This window comes from Oryza glaberrima, chromosome 2 (genome assembly GCF_000147395.1).
Source record: "Oryza glaberrima chromosome 2, OglaRS2, whole genome shotgun sequence".
NCBI lineage: Eukaryota > Viridiplantae > Streptophyta > Magnoliopsida > Poales > Poaceae > Oryza > Oryza glaberrima.
The window spans coordinates 12835725-12854814 of record NC_068327.1 but is presented as its reverse complement, the minus strand read 5'-3'; the positions used below and the strand labels follow the sequence as shown (position 1 = coordinate 12854814).

The following is a 19090-nucleotide window of genomic DNA, read 5'->3' as shown; positions in this document are numbered from 1 at the left end:
ATTGGTTTTGCCCATCGGAAATAATTTCGAGAGGAATGCCATAGAGCATCTGTCCTAGGTATTGACAGCAGCACGATTGGCATAGAACCACTGCTTCGCTCTCCCGAGAAGGGAGAATGGAAACCGCCTTAGCCTGATGGCGTCTGGACTAACGCCCTTGATGGTGTACGTGCTACAGATCTCCAAGAACTGTTGCAGATGAGCATTGGCATCCTCGTTAGGCTTGCCACAGAACAGGCTAGCCTGCGCCATCGTGATGAGGCTGGACTTCAAGTCGAAATCCACATCTCCCATGTTGATTTGCGGCCCAATGGCCACATTGTCAGCAGAGGGAGCAGCAAATTCGCAGAGAGTCTTGCTTGCCATAGTCTTGAAGGTCGGTGGCGCTGGTACGGCTGGTATCTCTGTTGACGGTCGTTATCGATCAGTTTCAACCATCAATGTTACCAAAATAGAGGAGAACTAGTGATGCTTGCAATGCATAAATATGTTAGAATAATAATATTCCACTAGTATTAGGTATACTAACCTTTTGTAGAGAATGACACTAAAGTGGAGGAGAATCGACATCAACACAGACGATAAATCAATCGGACGATGTCGAGAACCAGACTTATGCATGAATGGGCCAAGAACTCAGAAATGACATGACACACTGGGCCAAAATTCATAAGTCTACGAAGGAGGACAACAAAGGAGGCCGCCAGTCGAAGATGGGCTGGGTTGGGCCAGCCCATGGTTCAGCCGAACTCCCCACAGCTCCGTTTGATCCAGGGTTCTCCTGGACGGCTGAGATGGCTCCCCAATGACGGTTGGTGGGTATTACCGACCTTTCCAACCGTCACAACCATCATTGGGAGGCTATAAAAGGAGCTCTCATCCTCACTTCACTCACACACCTCAAGCAATAGCTCTCTCATTTCTCTCAAGTTTAGTTTAGTAGTATCTAGCTGGTGGAATAGGAATAGAGTAGAAATCAGGAGTCCAGAAGCCTTCGGAAGAGTTCAGGTATGACTCTAGTAGCTTTTCTTTTCTATTTTGTAAGCTTTATGGTATTGAAATACTTTCCGAGTATATGAGTACCTACTTTACATTATATTCATGTTATACTGAATATACGGCTAACTTATCTGGGAGATGCTTTGGTGCGGGTATAATGTTTGCTTATGCAATTACTCTATGTCATGACGATGATATTAGAGTAGTATCTGGTAGTTTAGGCGTGGTGTCTAGATTACGGGATATCATTATTTAGGGTTATATATTGCGGATGAGAGGTGGGCCACTGATGGTGACAGCTCAGTACGGGTATTCCTCCACGCCGGTATAAAATCCTAAGTTAATTCCCTGGGGAGGGTATTCCTCCCTATTTAGCCCCGGTTGTATGGCCATGACGGGTTGTCGTAAGGAACTCGGTAGTCAGGGGTGGCTTCTCGAAGTACCAGGAGGGCATCGGATAGAGGGTATTAGCTAGTATATTGGTTAACTAGAATGTATGTATACTATGTATATTAGAAGTATAGGAATAGATTTTCTTCCTCTTTTGTTTCCACTTAGCTTAGATAATTTATTATGAGAATGAGTAGTTAATGCTTGTGTGTCACTCTACCCTTGGATTATTTTAACCCCTGCTTAGAATATGATTATCACAAGTAATATATAAATTATTAGTCAAAGCTCTCTCTACATGATCTTCCCACGGGATAAACTAAATATGATACCCTTGGAATACTCTCGGGTGAAATGCTACAATGGTATATCCGTGCACTTGCGGATGAACTCTGTAACAATAATATACCAGAAGTATTTCTGCGCCATTGCTGGGAATTATATTTCTAGTAATGTCGTTAAGAAATACCAACAATTCCTAAATTAATTGACCGAAAAGTTACTAATACCCTAGACTAACTCTAGTCGAGAAACTCCACTTGAATAAGCGACCAAGATTTTCCCCATGAACCAAGGAAACGAAATCCAAAATTTTCTCGAAACAAATCCACGTGCAAAGAGCATATGAAGATGAAAAGGTTTTAGAGGACTCTTAGGGTTTCCATTTGGCTTGTCCTACGTTCAAGGTCAGCTCTAATACCAACTTGTCATGCCCAGAAATTTATGAACCAGAATTCCAAGCAGAATGTGTATTAAAGCCTTAGCCGGGATTAGCTCGGCTAGACAAACGACAAAATTGACATACAGATCCACGTGTTACAAACATTATAAAAGTCTTACAAATTCAGCACAAAGGTAAAGCTAGTTAAAGTTAGGATAACTGTTGCTAGCAACGTGGCGACTCCACTCCACATGCATCCTCGATGGTAGCAGCGAAGCTTACTCCTCCGAGTAGTAGTCCAGCCCTGAGGTGGGGGTGGGGGGAGTAGAGCAAGACTGAGTAGTACCAAAAGGAGGTATGACACAAGGATTTCCAAGGAGGCTAGGGGTTCTTTTGCATAAAATAGTTATAAAGCAATAGTTGAAAGCAGAAAAACTATTGAAGTAAATTATGCAATATTAATCATTCTTGCCCAACGCTAAACCACATTGTGATAAGCCCAACCATCCACCTAAATTGCACAAGTTCCATTAACTCAAATTATTAATGATGGGGCTAATCACAGTGAAGATAGTTTATCGCCCATAATCGCGGGCATGGCTATTCGAATAGTTCTACTCTAGCCAAAGGTGTACAACTGTATCCACAATACATAACCGCACAACATGTTTCCGTGCGCCGACATGGCACCACGACATACCAGAAAGGAACTCTGACAGGATCCTTCGCATAACTCCCTCTAACCAAAAGCACCACACTGCAGGTTTCAACCATAACCTTAAAACCAAGGTAGGGAGCCCCCTCTTGTGCCAAGGTGAATCCGGAAGCCGCATATACCGCCACCCGGTCCATCCAATCTCCATCGCACCCAACCTCACCTAGGTACATCAGAAAGGGAAAAGCTATACTACAAGCCCAGTCATTGCCCATGTTGGCTTGTTGTACACATGGTAAGTCTCCCAGGATTTGCCACGAACTAGTCCTTAATTTCCATGGGTGCGTCTATCAAAACCATGAACCAACAGCCCACTATTAAGCATATTGCATTTCACTGACCATTTGAATTTTTCATCTTTCAACAATAGTTGGATCATTGGCTTAGCAATCTTGGAGAAATTCTCAACGAACCAACGGTAATAACCGGCGAGTCCATGAAAACTTTGGATCTGAGAGATTGTATTCAGTAGGGTCCACTTGGTGACTGACTCCACATTAGTTATGTCTACTACCACTCCTTGAGCATTTATGATGTGACCGACGAATTTGACTTCCTCAAGCCAGAAGTCACACTTGCTGAACTTGGCATACTGCTAGTGCTCCTTCAGCTTCTCAAGTACTAACCAAAGATGCTGCTCATGTTCTTCCTCGGACTTTGAGTAGTATATTAAGTTGCGGATTTGCGCAACTATAAACTCTATCTCTTCTAAGGCCCTATTTGATTCAGCTTAGGATTATTATAATCTGGATTATTAAGAGTAAGCTGAAATAAACAGATAGCTTATTATGATAGATTATTGCTATCTATAAGCCAGATTACTATAATCTGGTAAGCCACTCTAAAGGTGCTTCTTTTAGATTATTGGGTGGCTAACAACTAACAAACAGCTAATAATCCAGAGAAAAACAAACAGCTAGCAGCTTATTCTATGTCGACTTATTATAATCTAGCTTATAGTAATCTAATTCTATAATCTAGATTACAATAATCTTAAGCTGAAATAAACAGGGCCTAAATGCGTCTATAGATTGTGGTATTAATAATAAGCTTAAATTTGCAATGATGATTACTCATAACAAACGGGTGCATAGCTGATTATTACATTAGTATCACACACATATATATGCTCATCACTAATATATATAACTTCAAATGATATAAAGCTTAGTCAGATCATATTAATCTTTCTTAAAAGATTAGGTTTATTTGTAAACTATGAGAATTGTAAAATTATATGCACAACATTACTACCTTTTCCTCACTTTACTCTTTAATTCACTGTTGGATCTTTCAAAATATAATTCAATGATCTATTTGTAATTTTTTTCCCAATGGGAAGTTACATAGATAGAGTAAGAGGGTATGTTTGCAAAATAGTTTTTTTAATTAAAAGTGTACATTGTAAAATTATATCCATAACCTTACTATTTTTTTCTCAGTAGGTTAAGGAATCTTCTAGACAAAGTGAATCCAATGAATCCAATGGCTCATATTTCTTCTTTCTATTTTGTCCTCATGTAAATCCAATGGCTATTATTTTGTTGATTATGTGGCTCATCCTAGTTGATTTTTGGGATTCACCATTCACTTATAGAGATATGCTTTTATTTATTATAGGAAATGTTATGGGTTTTTTTTCCGTTCTATCAGTATCTAGTGGTTTGTAAAAGATAAACATAGCACCCTTTGTCTCAGTGACACCTGAAACAATCTTAAAAAATGCATCAACCTGCGATGTTTCTTTCCTAGCCATGCCTCTAAATCAAAGACAAAAGGAAAAAAAGAAACATAAAAGCTTTAATAAATGTGTGACTATTTGATCAAACGATGTGTTGTGCCGTTCTAGCGCACACGGTACGTTTCAAAAAGTATGATGAAAAGCTATGCTGTGGCAATTGCAAATCTTGCCATTGCCAAATTTGCTAGCAAATGCTATCTTGCGATTTATAGATATTATAGCAATATCCCCAATATGTTGTTCTAACCTTGCAGATGTGCGTGTCCCTTCGCTTACCTACATTATTTTGGTTGTCATATTTCACAGGCCATTGATAGAGCTATACTTGCGCTGGTAGTGATGGCTCTGTGCCTTGCATTCGTGCCCACAAGGTTGCTTGTCCTGATGATGTTTCTGGAGGCATTCACGAACCACTCCCCACCAAGGAGAGCAAGCACAGAAAGGTGGACCAGAAGGTTAAGAGAGTAGTGGTTCAGCATTCCTGCAGCTCCAGTAGTCGTAGAGAAGGATAAAAAAAGACAAGAAAACAAAATAAAAGATAGATATATATATATATATATATATATATATATATATATATATATATATATATATATATATATATATATATATGTATATTCAATTTAATTATGTGCCATGTTTGGCCGATGGGTTGGGGTGGATCACCAACGCTCGTCTTGTACAGTAGCAGTTAGTATTTTTCAATAAAAAAAATGCGAGTTCTCACGTAGAAATTAATTGCTTACCTCATACTTTGATTTTTTCGTATATAGTTTCATCGGGTGATCGGGAATGTTGGACAACACCCCAAGTTTACGTGATTTTAGCTGAATTTCTTACCGTTTGTCGACATTTTTCTTTGAGGTGATAGGTGGGTTTAACAACCTAGTTTCTCATGTTAGACCCTATTTAATTCCCACACAAAAACTTTTTACCATGTTATATCGAATGTTTGGACACATACATAGAGTATTAAATATAGAAAAAAAAACTAATTGCACAGATTACATGTAAATTGTGAGATGAATCTTTTAAGCCTAATTGCTCCATGATTTGATAATGTGGTGCTACAATAAACATTTGCTAATGACAGATTAATTAGGCTTAATAAATTTATCTCGTGGTTTACAGGCGGAATTTGTAATTTGTTTTGTTACTAGTCTACGTTTGATATTTAAATGTGTGTCCGTATATTCAATGTGACACGCTAAAACTTTTCACCCTTGAATCTAAACAGGGCCTTAGGGTTCAGCTTTTGGATCCACATCACCTGTCTTTGTAAGTTGAGGAGTGTACATGTATTCACGACACTCCAAGATGGCATTTCAGTATACGTCATTCATATGATTGACGAGGATACGTCATTCATATGATTGTACTGTTGAGATGTGATCATCTTCTACAGTGGTAAGAAAATATGCGGTTTTATATTTGACGAGTGGTTTTTTAGACAGACCTAATAATTGAGGGCGTGTAATAAACTCTATATTCCATGTGTGGTTGGTATAAAAAATATAGTTCCTTGTGCTCTTTACATTCCTTTGGTCTTTACATAAGGAAATCAGGAAGAAAGAAAAGGAAAATGAAATTTACGTACATGTATACGTTGGGTCTGTGGAATAGGCGAATAAAACAAACCAAAGAATGTGAAAAGTTGTATATCCTAGCTAAATATTAAAACGTTCGCTGCACATCATCATCCAAAGCCCATGACCTTTGGAGCGAATCTGAGGAACCTGGTGAGCGAGTTGGGCAGGAACTTCCTCGCGAACAGGAAGCAGACCGTCGTGGTGGCGCCATTGTAGTCGCACGTAGTCCCGGCCCCGGCCCTAAGCCACCGGAGGAAGTCCGGCGTGACCTCCATCCTCGTGAACCTCGCCGGGTGCGGGCCCCCGTGGGACCAGTCGACCCACGTCACGCTCCGGTTGGTGACGCGCGACGGGTGGCGGATGCCCAGGAACGTGGGCAGGTAGTGCTCGTCGGCGTAGCAATTACGGCTGCAGTGCCTCGCGAACACAGGGAAGTAGACATCGTCGGTGATGACGTCGGCGGCGAGGCCCCTGTCCACCTCGAACCACTGCGAGCCCTTGCGCCACTGTGCGGCAGTGACGACGGGGCTCATGCTGCGCTTGTACCGGCCGCGCCCCGTCACGCCTGGCAAGTCGTAGGACTCGAGGTATACCTTGGTGGTGGAGTTGATGAGGTACGAGTAGACCGTGGGGAAGTCGAAGAGCGGGACGTGCGACTCCGACAGGAGGATGAACCGGGCGTTGGCCTGGTCCAGCAGCGCGTGCGCCAGGAGACGCCGCTCGGCTTCCACCATGCTTATCTCGCCCCATTTAACTTCCTGTATATACATATATATTATGTATATTATTGTACATATACATATATAACAAATGTATCGATGTAACAACAAATTAAACGGAAATAAAATAAGTACGTTATGGTGGCAAAGTAATTAAGGTTCCTTCTTTTGTAGTATATGCATGACGACGAAAGAATTATATATCTTTATTAAATCTAAATAGCAGTAGCATAGCACGGCGGCCCAGCTAGCTGCAAGATTTAGCAAGTGCTCAGCACGAACAGGACGCCACTAGCCGCCCGGCCGATGACAGCTAGGAGGCAATGCAAACAGGATCTACGAACCGCCCAATGAACTCCACGTGAGAAATGCTGGAGAGTATGGGACAACGACAAACAGGATGCACAGAAACAACGTATTTTATTGGAAAAATAATATTGCTAATAATTGTCCTTTTTTTTTTCAAGGCAGTACTAGTAGACTAGTCGTATGTCCAAACAAAGAAAACGATCAAAACCACTTGTCTAGTTTCTCAGGACACGCATCGCACTCGGATACAGTTTTGGAATTTCCGCCCTTCGCTTGTCTGGAAAAACTAAAGAAACTTCCAGCTTAGGCCAATCAACAACTGGCACACATCGCTTTAGACCTTTACCTCGCCAAGACGCATGCTTAACTAGTCAAACAACTAATCAGGCAGCGACGGCTGTGACACCTAGCTTGATCTAGTACTACAGTTGGATGCTTTTCGTGTATGTATATCCGGATTGAGCTCCATTAATTGATTGGAGAATCCATCACACGATGAATAAGCCACCCACGCACGCATTCGGCATTCCACAGGACCTACAATCTTTTTTAAATTCACTCGCAGGGCCTACGTACATGCATGTAGCTGATGCGTGAAAAATGCACGCACGAATTGCCTGAGGTCCTGGCCGAGATCTTGCATCGAAGACATTGAACAAAAAATTACAGTAACCATCAAGACCACAATGATGACGACGATGACGTATATACAATTCGTTCCCAAAAATTATCGAGTTTTGGTAGCATGCATGCAGTAATTAAGTTGGTAAATATCAGGTGGATATGAGAATAATGAGATGGAGTACTTGCGTAATTACGTGGAATATATATGCAAAGCAATGGGTGTAGTTTGGTTAATCAGGTGCTTATGATCAGGTAATTATATTGGAATGTACATGATAATTAAGCAATGTGTATGGTTAGGTAGACGTACCTTGCTGGGGATAGTGCGGCGGTAGAAGACGGAGGCCTCGCCGGGGTCGGAGCCGTTGAACGCCGGGTCGGTGTGCACGTAGACGGAGTAGAGCCCGCGGTGCCCCTCGAAGAACTTCTCCCACAGCGGCGCCATCGGAAGGTCCCACCTCGTCAGGAACAGGAACGCCACCTTCGGCCTCGGGCCGCCGCCGCCGCCCGTCCTCACCTCCCTCGGCGCCGCTGCCGCCAGCTTCATCAGCTCCTCGTCGCTAATATCCACGAATCCTCCGCCTGCCTGATCGGCGGTGCTGTTGCCGCCTGAAGCGTCGTCCGCCGGCCACGACTGGGACTTGATCGCCGTCGTCGTCTTCTCCGCCTCCGGCGATGGAGTCGGCGGCTGCTTCTGCCGGACCGCCGACAGGTTCGCCGTCGACGCGGCGGCCGGCGGCGTGAGAGGGAAGAAGAGCTCGAGGGATGATCCTCCGGGGACGGCGGCAGGCGTCGCTGACCCAATGAGGTAGATGGCGACGGCGATGCCGAGCGCGAACCCGAAGGCGAGCTGGATTGCGCCGCGGAGGAGCTTATTGGCGGGGCAGGGGCTCGCCATGGCTGCCACTACCATAGCAGGAACAGGCACCACTACATCTACACGATGCTGCTGCTGCTGCTGAACATTCTTGGTGACCATGCCGGCTGCACCGATCGATGCTGGTGTTCAATTCTCTCCTCTGTTTTTTTTTATATATATATAATCTTGTGCGATATATCTAATCTCACATCTCACATCGGTTTTGAAGACGAGGAACCTATTAGGGAGCTGCACCTGCAAGGCATGGAAAGGCAACCGGTGTGGGCGGCATCTGGGCGCGCGCTTGCTAGTTGCTACTAATCATGGGGAATTATATATAGATCCATATTTATTTACAATATTTGGGGAAGGGGACATGGGCGTAGATAATCCAGTGTGCTAATCGTAGATGAGACGTGGGCACGTTAGGTGGACATAACGAAAGCGGAAGGAAGCGGGGCGCGGGGCGGGCGGCCGCGCGTGTGATTGGACCGGGAATCGGGACTTCCCCGGCTGGCTCCGCTCCGTTCTGCGGTTGGATTCGTCTCCCGTCTCTGGAGAGATGCAGGCTTTGCCAAGTGCCAAGTTGCACACACGCGGTCAGCAGAGGTTCTGATGACTTTCTGGTCGCGTTTGTCGGCCTCCCGTCCCGTTTGCCGTTGGTCAGAAGACTCAAGAGGGGTCCGTGTGCGTAGAGGAATCCTGCAGTTAATGAGGATATCAAAAGTCTTGAAAACTCGAGACGGCAATCGTGCTCATCCGTAGAGGAGAATCTCAAGGGTTTAATGTTGCCAATTAGTACTACTTTATTCTTAATGGTACTCCCTCCGACTACAAGAAGTTTTAGGATTGGACATAATTATTAAGAAAGTAGGTAGAAGTAAGTGGTGGAATGTTATGGTTGGTTGGGAAGAGAATGTTGGTGGAGAAGTTGTTATATTTTAGGATAAATTCTGAGAGTTAAAAGTTATTATATTTTAGAACGGATTAAGTAACTTGTAAGAATCGGTTGACCTTTTCTTTTTCTTCCTCTCTCATTGTATCTGAAGTTTGTTGCGAACTGCTGCAACTACGAAACATGCATATCCCTAATCCCCTCTCCGCTCACATACACAACTTGCAAGGCCCCCAACTCCACGCCAGCCCACTTGTACTTTGCAATCCAAGGGACTATTCACTTTTGATTCCATTTTCAATCTTACCAAATTTTGATAAAGTTAAAAAAAAATAGCTATATTTAGTTTGCTGCCATATTTTAGTAACTATATAAAAAATTCTGCCAAAATTTTGGCAACGCCAAAATTTAGTAAGGTTTTTTTTTGGCATCAAAATGAACAAACCCCAAATGGCATTTTCATGAAACATGATAATATATGCTGCCTCTAGGCAATGCCACACGGTACTATTTTGCTGTGATATAAAAGGATGCAGAAGGAAAGAGATGATGAGTTAACTGGTCAAGCTCCAAGTATTTTGATCAAGGGATACCGTGGGGAAGACGATTCTTACACTTTTCCCTCCTAAAATATATTACATCCATCCTAATATGAGTACAACTTATTATAAATATGATATATACTAAGATTATAAATCTGGATAGTCAGCTGTCTAGATTCGTAGTTTTAGAATATGCCATAATTTTTTAGGTTGCATTTATATTGAGACGAAGGTAATACCAACTTAGTACTCGATTAGACATAATCTAGTACTACGAATCTAGACAGATTTTGTTAAGATTCGTAATACTCCCTCCGTCCATGAATATAAGGGATTTTCACTATTCACGTGCAACGGTTTGACCACTCGTCTTATTCAAAAAATTTATGCAAATATAAAAAACGAAAAGTTGTGCTTAATTAAAAATAATAATAATTCCAAATTTTTTTAATAAGACGAATGGTTAAACGGTGCAATCAAAAAGTCAAAATCCCTTATATTTACGAACGGAGGGAGTACTAGGCTATGTTATCAGACTGTTATATTTTAAACAAAGTGAGTACAAGTTAACACTACATATAATTATTCTTATAGGCAAGTTTAATAGTAGCCAACTGTGACAGTTAATTATCAGTTGATACGGCCCTTAACTTCCCCAGCTTGGGTTCAATTGTCATGGGTGCTCATATATAATAGCTATGCACTCCCTCTATCCTAAATTAGTTGTCTCTTTACCATTTAAATTTTGTCTCACAATAGTTATTATTCTAAAATACTACTTATTGTATCTTGCATTATTTGATAAAAATATTATAGTCTTTTACTCCAAACCTTAGCATATGCCAAACAATCTATTATCAACCATGCATTACTAAATCTTAGCATATGCCAAACAATCTAAAATAACAAGTAATATGAGACGGAGGTATTAATCCCGTGAGGTGGTGCATGTATATGTACGTGTGTTTAATGGTGGTCAAAACGTCTTTACGAGGCTAGGCCTCTAATCTTACATAGACGTGTGCTAGGACAAACGATGGCATCCACATGGGTGTGAGATGGATGGTTGAATCGAACATTTTCCATACTATAAAGCTATCATGAATATTTTTATCTAGTATTCTTAATTTGCTTTAAAACATGCCTCATGTGGGTTGAATCGAACATTTTCCATACTATAAAGCCATCATGAATATTTTTATCTAGTATTCTTAATTTGCTTAAAAACAAGCCGTTCAGGCATGATGAATGCCTAATAAAGGAAAAAAATACTTCCTGAAAATATATGGTCTGGTTTTTTTTAAGCTTCCTGAATTTTTTTTTTAAAAAAATATATGCTCTGGTTCTAAACTTTAACATAGTCTTCAAAACTTTTTCAATACTTAATGGACATCTTATAATAGGACATCATCGAAAGAAATGTGGCTAGTCCCAAAATTTGTGTGGTGATGTCACTTAGTTCTGCAAACTTTGAGAATTGCACGTTTATATTAGTGAACTTGGTTTAATGTACTACCCCTAGTCCAATCGTTATTTGACTGCATTTAACCACTAACGTGGCGCGTCACGCAGGTAACCCTTTTGCGCTCGGCCCTCTTTGCATATAACTTCTCACATAACTTACCCTAACCAATGCATTCCAACCCGAATCCCCCAAAATATCTCCACATTGGCTAGGATTTCGACAATGATGTTAGTGGCGAGAGGCGGAGTGGTTGTGGCGGCCTAGGCGGCGAGATTAGCGGCAGGAAGCGGCGCAGTGCGGCGAGGTTAGCGGTGGCGCGGTGCGGTCCGGTTAGCGGCGGGAGGCGGCGTAGTGTGGCTTCCATGCTCAGCATCCTCATGGATTCTCTAAGCTCATCCTCATCTTGTAGTCGTCGGAAGAAGGTACCATTGATCAAGTGTCCGTTGTGCAAGGATAAGGTCATCGTGGAGCGTAGACCAATGGTAGTTGCTAATCGGGGATGCATTTTCTAAACGTACAAATTAAGAGAAAAATGAGAGGGAGGAAGGATTTGGGGATTTTTTTTTGGGGGGGGGGGTGGATTCGGGTGTCATTATAGCTACAAGAAGGTATATGCGACGCGATGTGATGTGGAGGGGGCTGAGCGCAAAAGTGTTTCTTGCGTGAAGTGCCACGTTGGTGGTCAAAGGGCAATTGCAATAGAAGCGGTATATTAAACCAAGTCTATGGATCTAAACATGTAATTTTTAAGTTTAGAGATCTAATTGATACCAGCCTACAAACTTAAGTACCGATAATGCATTTCACTTTTAATTACCCACCACGTAAAGTAAAGGATGATTCGTGCATATGCACTTTGAGTGTCCTAATAACCTTTCTGTACTGCATTGGATTCAAGTATGATATGCGCCTCTTTCTTCTATGAGAACAATAGGGAGGAAGCAACCGATGAGCTGGACAGAATACTACTGCATGCCCCGGACCACCTGTAGTATTGCACCTTTTTTGTCTTCCATTTCCAGCAAAGAACTAGATCCAACCAAAAGCTGAACTGCAATTGCTCCATTTGTATACATTCGATCGAGCGTGACCACATGCACAAAGACTGTTTGAGCACTATTTGAAACATGAATTTGTCTTTTTTATTTCTCCACGTGTACATTGAATTTTATGTGGTACTACATGTCATAGTGTTATACTTATCTGCTTTTTTCCCCACATTAATATGTGATTTTTTATGCATTTTTAAAGTTTCGTAACATATCGTATTATTTGGTAGAACTTGAGGGGCTGCTTGGGCCTTGGCCCCTTGAATGCTGGCACGATCATTGACCTGGCTAGAGCCTAAATACAGAAAGGGGAAAGAGGGAGGAAGCGGAGCCAAGGACATATTTGACCTTGCACACTATTTTTCTCTCTGATTTTTGTTGTGTCGAGAAGCTAAAACCACGAAGACGAGATGTTTAATAGCAAAAGTTTCCAAAATGAAAAGGAACAATTGTATTCTTACCCTTGTTTTAAATTGTGATTGTGATTTTGCCCCTATTTTTTAGATTATGATTTTGCCCTTGCTACTTTTCAGACTGATCAGTCTGTTTGTCCTTGGTTTTGAGGTATGTTCAGTGGGCCCAAATTAAGTGAATTAAAGAAAAGATAAAATTGTCCAAGAAAATGTTAAAGGACATTTCTACCCACATCTATTCAACCAAATCCGCTGTCCACTCTCTATCCCCTCACATCCCTCAGTCTTCCTGATCGCCTCCTGAACCCGGCGGCAAGTGGCAATGGCGTAGGCAACGCGTGGGGCGAGGCGGAGCTTGTGAGAGAGGGGCACTTTCACCCCTGCTAAGTGCTAACCCGTTCCCCCTCTCAAACCCTAACCAAGTAGAGGCAACGGTGACATAGTGAGAAAGCAGCACTTCACATAGGGGATGGCCGACATGAGGCTTGAGGCGTGCAGCTGGTGGGGCGGCCTGAGACGGTAGTCACTATAACAGGGGATGGGGCAATGCAAGGCCGTGGCGCTATAGTAGGGGGAGTGACGACGTCTCCGGTCGTGGAGGCAAGTGCGTGTTCTGCTTGCTGCCGCTCTACCTTAGGAAAATGAGGCTGCATCGTCTGCTCTAGGTACTTCGCATCTGCCCGAAGACTCCAGTTTCAATCTCTCCTCTTCACATTTGTTTTCCTTTCTGTTGATATGGAGATTGTGGCCTCTAGGTGATGTTTTCACCCTTTTGTTTTCTTCCTCTTGATCTGGAGACTTTGTGGCCTTCAAATTATGTTCCGATAATTGTGGCCTGATTAATTTTGATGGTTAGTTGTAGGAAATGTTCTAATCATCATAGAATAATGATTCTTTACCGATAAGGGAACTGATCTAACTATTGGCAAATATGGACATTCATGTCTTTTACCACTAAAGTTAACCCCGTGAGGGGGAGTTAACAAAACAGTGGTAAAACGTCAGCATTAGTTAAAAAAGTAAGGGCAAAATTACAAAGTTTGAAAAGGAGGGGTAAAATTAGAATTGCAATTGAAAATAGGGGTAAGAACACAATAACACTAAAATTAAAAGGTCAGCTATTAGATCGGGCTGAATGGTAACTGAAGTCAACACCAAGAATGGATTCTAATCCCTCGAGGGAATGTCTCGTCGTGCACCTTTTTCTTCCAAATTCAATTCTAATATATAACAAAATTGAAAAAGAATGATAATGTAGAGTATAGTGGCATCTAGCACTCTACAAAAAATCAATTCCAAATTCAACCATACATTGAGGGGGAAAAAATTCATCAGATGAACAGTACCACTACTATTTATATGCTAAATTTGTTTTTTTATATCTCAATGTGTGAATTGAATTTAGACCTAAAAAGTCCAGAAGGTGATCACCTCCATCTTGAAAACACAAAAGACACATGTAATATGACAATGCTACCAGGACCGTCTTGACCCAGCACACGGTTGTGTTCTACACTCCCGTTTTCTAGCTTCTACTCGCACGCATCCCAAACTAAAAAAATCAATAAAAATGTTCTAAAAATCGTATTAATATAAATTTTTAAATTTCGTTAGCTAATACATAATTAATGGTGTGCTAATTCAATGCTTCGTTTGCAGGCTAGGAGATAAGGGTTTTGAATCCATAGGTTCAAACTCACCCTAATTGTTGGCCTAAAAAACATACTGAAAGAGCAAATAGTCTGATCGCAGAAGTTCTAGAGAGTGGCTGATCAGACCATACATACTTCCTTTGTCTCATCCTAGTATGATAAATATGAACATGCGTATGTCCAAATTTATTATACTAGGAGGATATGTCATATTCTAATACAAAGTTGATTTTTTTAGACGAAGAGAGTATATAGCAGGCTGCTCGACCTGGTTTATTTAGACTAGGCAGCTGGTGCGATTAGATTACTCTTTCATGATGTTTTTCATCTCGGCAATGATGGTGGGCGGTTGACAACAACGGCTTCTGCGATGACAACAGGCATCATCGCAGGCACAAGGAATTTGTGTTGGTGATTTGACCATTACGTTGGAGTTTTTTTTTTTGGTAAATGCGAGTGTGGATTTGGTGATTTTGGATGTAATTTTTTCTACCCCGAAAATCCTTATCTAGGCTGTCAGTTTAATTAACCTTGCCGCCTAGGAAGATTTATTTTTCACAAGTGGCCGTTGTAAGCCAGATCGCCTGCGACTGCCTGGGAAGAATACACTATTTTCACTGGTCTTTAGTCATTGATTATCTGAAAATACTTATTTTTGACCGCCTGTGTTTACCTTCAAAGAAGTAGTAACTTTGAAGTCTTACATTGTAACCGACTTTTACTCTTTAGCAGAAAGTCTTTTACTCTTTAGCAGAAAGTTTGTTAACCTGTGACATGAAGGAAATTATGAAAGTGTTCCTGTTCAGGATTATCATCAAGAAATTCTGAAAACTCAACCTTGTCCTTAGCAGTTATTTTGAGATCCTCAATAAGCTTCATTCAAAGAATAGAGTTATAATTTACTGGAGCTTGATTTCATACTCTCTTTTGTTTTAAATTATAAGACATTTTTAGTTTTGAATAGATTAATGCATAGATAAATGTATGTGTAGTTGTATATATATGTATGTTAGTAAATCTAAATGAGGAATGGAGAAGCCATATATCTTACAGTGTGGAACGAAAGGAGAAGAAAATCGGCAAATCTAATGATGAAACTGAAGAACATCTCGTCGTTCAATTTTTATTGTGGCTAGATTTACGATTCGATCCCTTCTTGGCAGGGGATGTATGATATTGGACTGAAGTGAGAAATTGAGTCCCATGTTCCAGGATTTAGAGATTGCATATTCAAAATAGGAAAAGATAAAAAATTCTTTTTACACTCAAAAGCTTAATAATTGACTTGTATATATAATATCACACATTAGTGATAGTATAACATATAGTAGATATAATATCAATTTGTGCTAATAATTGGTTTATATATTGATAGAATTGATCTGACCTTAGTGTTTAATTGATTAACATATATAGAAGTACTAATGATTACTTAACATATCAAAGTGGCAACATACGAAACATGAAAAGAGGATGGAAAATGGTAAAATGATAAGGTAGGTCTCTCAGTTCCTAACCAATTGTGGGATGGAGATCAGTGCCCCTGCCCACGGGATGGAGAGGATCTAACTCGCAAGGAGACTATGGGGAATCGAAGCTAACCGGCCGGAAGAAAAAAGGCCTCACCAAATATATTTTAAGAAGAAATTGGAAGCATGTTGGAGATTAAAAACGACATTTTAGGGTTGGAACCACACAATCATCGTCACTGCACATCTCTAATGTCAACCGACTGAGCCGCTGAGACGACAAGGGTCTAGGACCAGGTAAAGAGAAAGCTAGCGTTTACCTTCATAGTTTCGCAGGGGAATAGGGATTTGGGCGATGTAGGTATGCAGCCGCGTGTTCCGGTGACCCCGAGCCGCCAAGGTCAGTTGAGGTCGAGAACGACGCACCGATCAATCGGTCGAGAAGTCGTGGTCGCACGGCGATCGGAGGCTCTCCCTCCTCTCTTGGGTCCCGGCGTCCGGCTTCTCGCCAATCGGTGGCGCGGATCGAGGGTAATCGGAATTGTTGCTTCGAGTGAACTTGATCGATCAAGTCGATCGATCGGAATCGATGGGCTGCTACCGGCTGGCCAGCCGGCTGGCCTTCAGCCTTCAGGCTTCAGGCCTCGATGAACTGTGAATGCAAATACACATCGTTCCATTTTGGGCTGTGGACTTTGGAACGTGATGGACTGTGGGGCTGGCCCATTAGAGACAGATTTGTGACAGTTTGCCCAAGAAGGTGTGATAGCTTTTTTTCTCTCCTCTTTTTTGTTCATATACACACCTATTATATACTAAACTTGCTCTAAAACTCTTGATCAATTATATAAAAGCTTTTCTCCACCTAAGTGTTAGCTCAACACTACAATGGATAATATATATAGGGGATGAGCACCAATGGTACTCAACAAGTCCAACTATAGTAATCCAATAAGTATATGCCCATAATCCACTGCATATACATATATCTCCAAAGCCCCATAAATCAACAAGGAATCTTATGCATGTCCATAAACATAGTGTTGCAAAAGATTATATAAAGTAATTATAAAACCTATTATATATAAGGCACCACATGTATTAGAACCTCCGATAGGTTCATTTCCTGTCGCGTTCGTAGTTTCTACCCGAAACAAGGAGTGACATGTCACAATTCACACACTCTGCAGAGGTGCATCGTTGTACCCACAGACGCCTTAAACCTTTTAATGCCCACGCCCGTCGGTGCTTGAAGCACACTTTATGGTGTATGCCGGCAAGGCTAAGGTCACAAACTTTTCATCAATCTCATTTATCAATTATCTATGCGGGTGATTCCTGCAACAACGGCAAACCATCAGATCTTGCAACAATAGCGATCCACATCATCAAATCGGGTCCTATAACAACAACAACAACAACAACAACAACAACAACCCTCATTGCTAGACCAAGCTCACGAGGTTCGCAGAAGTCCTTAAGCCCGTAGGATAAAGTCATTAAGGAAGAACTACTAAGCCAGCCTGATGTGACCATGGCTACTACGGATACAACCAAGAAGATATCAAGATCAAGTCCTCCAAGTGCTGGAATCTGATTCGGCCACCTACTACACTGCTAACTTCAAACGGCCGCCGAATCTGCATACGACCTCCGTTTTCGGCCTGTGAGTACTTGATGGAAAGCACTCGGGGCCCTCTTTCCAACGGATCCAGCCTCATCGCCAAATTCTATGTCGTTTGGCTGCAATCACATAAACAAAGTGTTGCATCACCTGTCTTGGGCTTCTAGGCTTGTAACTTTGTTTGGGACCCCGGCCCAAGTGGGGCCCATGTGGGGTGCGCCCCAACCTGGTGGACAACGACCCTAGAGCACCCTTGGTCGTCCATCCACCCCTATAAATAGCTAGGTACCCCTTCACGGTTTCTTGGGTTTTGTTTAGATGAAAATTTAGCCATTGTTACTTCCTTGCAGCGTGCGTGTCGGCTAGACCGTCCGTCTATTTTTATTCGAAACCCCAACTTATCGTGTGTATTCATTCCTATTTGCAATTTAGATTGCTTTTATCTTGTTCTTGCTTGTTTCTTCGATTTGCTTGCAGGAATAAGGTTGATCCGCACTGGCAAGATCAACAACCCACGGAGAGGTGTATCGATCGCAAAGGCGCAACACAACGTCTTGTACGGTTGTAGTCGGGTCGTCAACGTTTCTTCCAAATCGTAGTTATCATCAACTCACTGAAAGATCGGGCCAAACAACTGCCTTGAGTGTCAAAAGGAACTCAGGGTTCACCACAGCCTGTCCCATTCCATGTCATGTGGTTGACACGATCGCTACGGCGCTTGCATGACACTCCCTTCACTTCATATTATACTTCCTTTATTCTAGGTTCATAATACTATATAGCTATATTTTTGGACGGGGAGGAAAATGTTTTTTATTTTTTTCTTAAAGTTAAACTTCTTCAAGTTTAACTAAGGTAATAGAAAAAAAATAGCAACATTTTAAAGTCAAAATAATAGATTTTCAAAATATATTTAATATTGGATTTAATGAAACTAATTTGGTAGAGATACTAGTGGACACGCAACGCACGAACGAAGACCACCATTGGACTCGGAGTTCAGAGTCGGAGGCGATCAAAGAGGCCATTCCCTACAATGAGCGGGGCAGGTGCACTCCACCGTGCACATACATACATACATACATACATACATACATACATACATACATACATACATACATACATACATACATACATACATACATACATATATATATATATATATATATATATATATATATATATATATATATATATATATATATATATATATATATATATATATGAGTTCTCATCCCCCACCAGCTTTTACCTCTGTCGTCACCTCCTACCTGCTAGATCTATATATTTGGCTTCCTTGATCATCGGCAGGAAGATCTAGTAGGTAGGAGGTGACGATAGAGGTCAACCCTGTCCCTCAACACGTGGTGCTGCC

General features: G+C 41.6%; 1 protein-coding gene across 1 annotated transcript; it reads right to left on the bottom strand.

Moving 5' to 3' along the window:
* Positions 1 to 5969: 5969 nt before the first annotated feature.
* LOC127761307 (glycosyltransferase BC10-like) lies at positions 5970 to 16618 on the bottom strand. Its single transcript, XM_052285579.1, has 3 exons — positions 16412 to 16618; positions 8058 to 9308; positions 5970 to 6853 (listed from the first exon to the last, which is right to left on the bottom strand). The coding sequence occupies exons 2-3, from the start codon at positions 8724 to 8726 to the stop codon at positions 6203 to 6205; spliced, it is 1320 nt and encodes a 439-aa protein (XP_052141539.1). The 5' UTR covers positions 8727 to 9308; positions 16412 to 16618; the 3' UTR covers positions 5970 to 6202.
* Positions 16619 to 19090: the final 2472 nt, after the last annotated feature.

Bases quoted from the DNA above. Each gene is read 5' to 3' on its own strand.
- LOC127761307 (XM_052285579.1), bottom strand. From the start codon at position 8,726: ATGGTCACCAAGAATGTTCAGCAGCAGCAGCAGCATCGTGTAGATGTA. The intron at 6,854-8,057 runs GTACGTCTACCT...ATGTATATACAG, and splicing joins GCCGCACTATCCCCAGCAAG to GAAGTTAAATGGGGCGAGAT.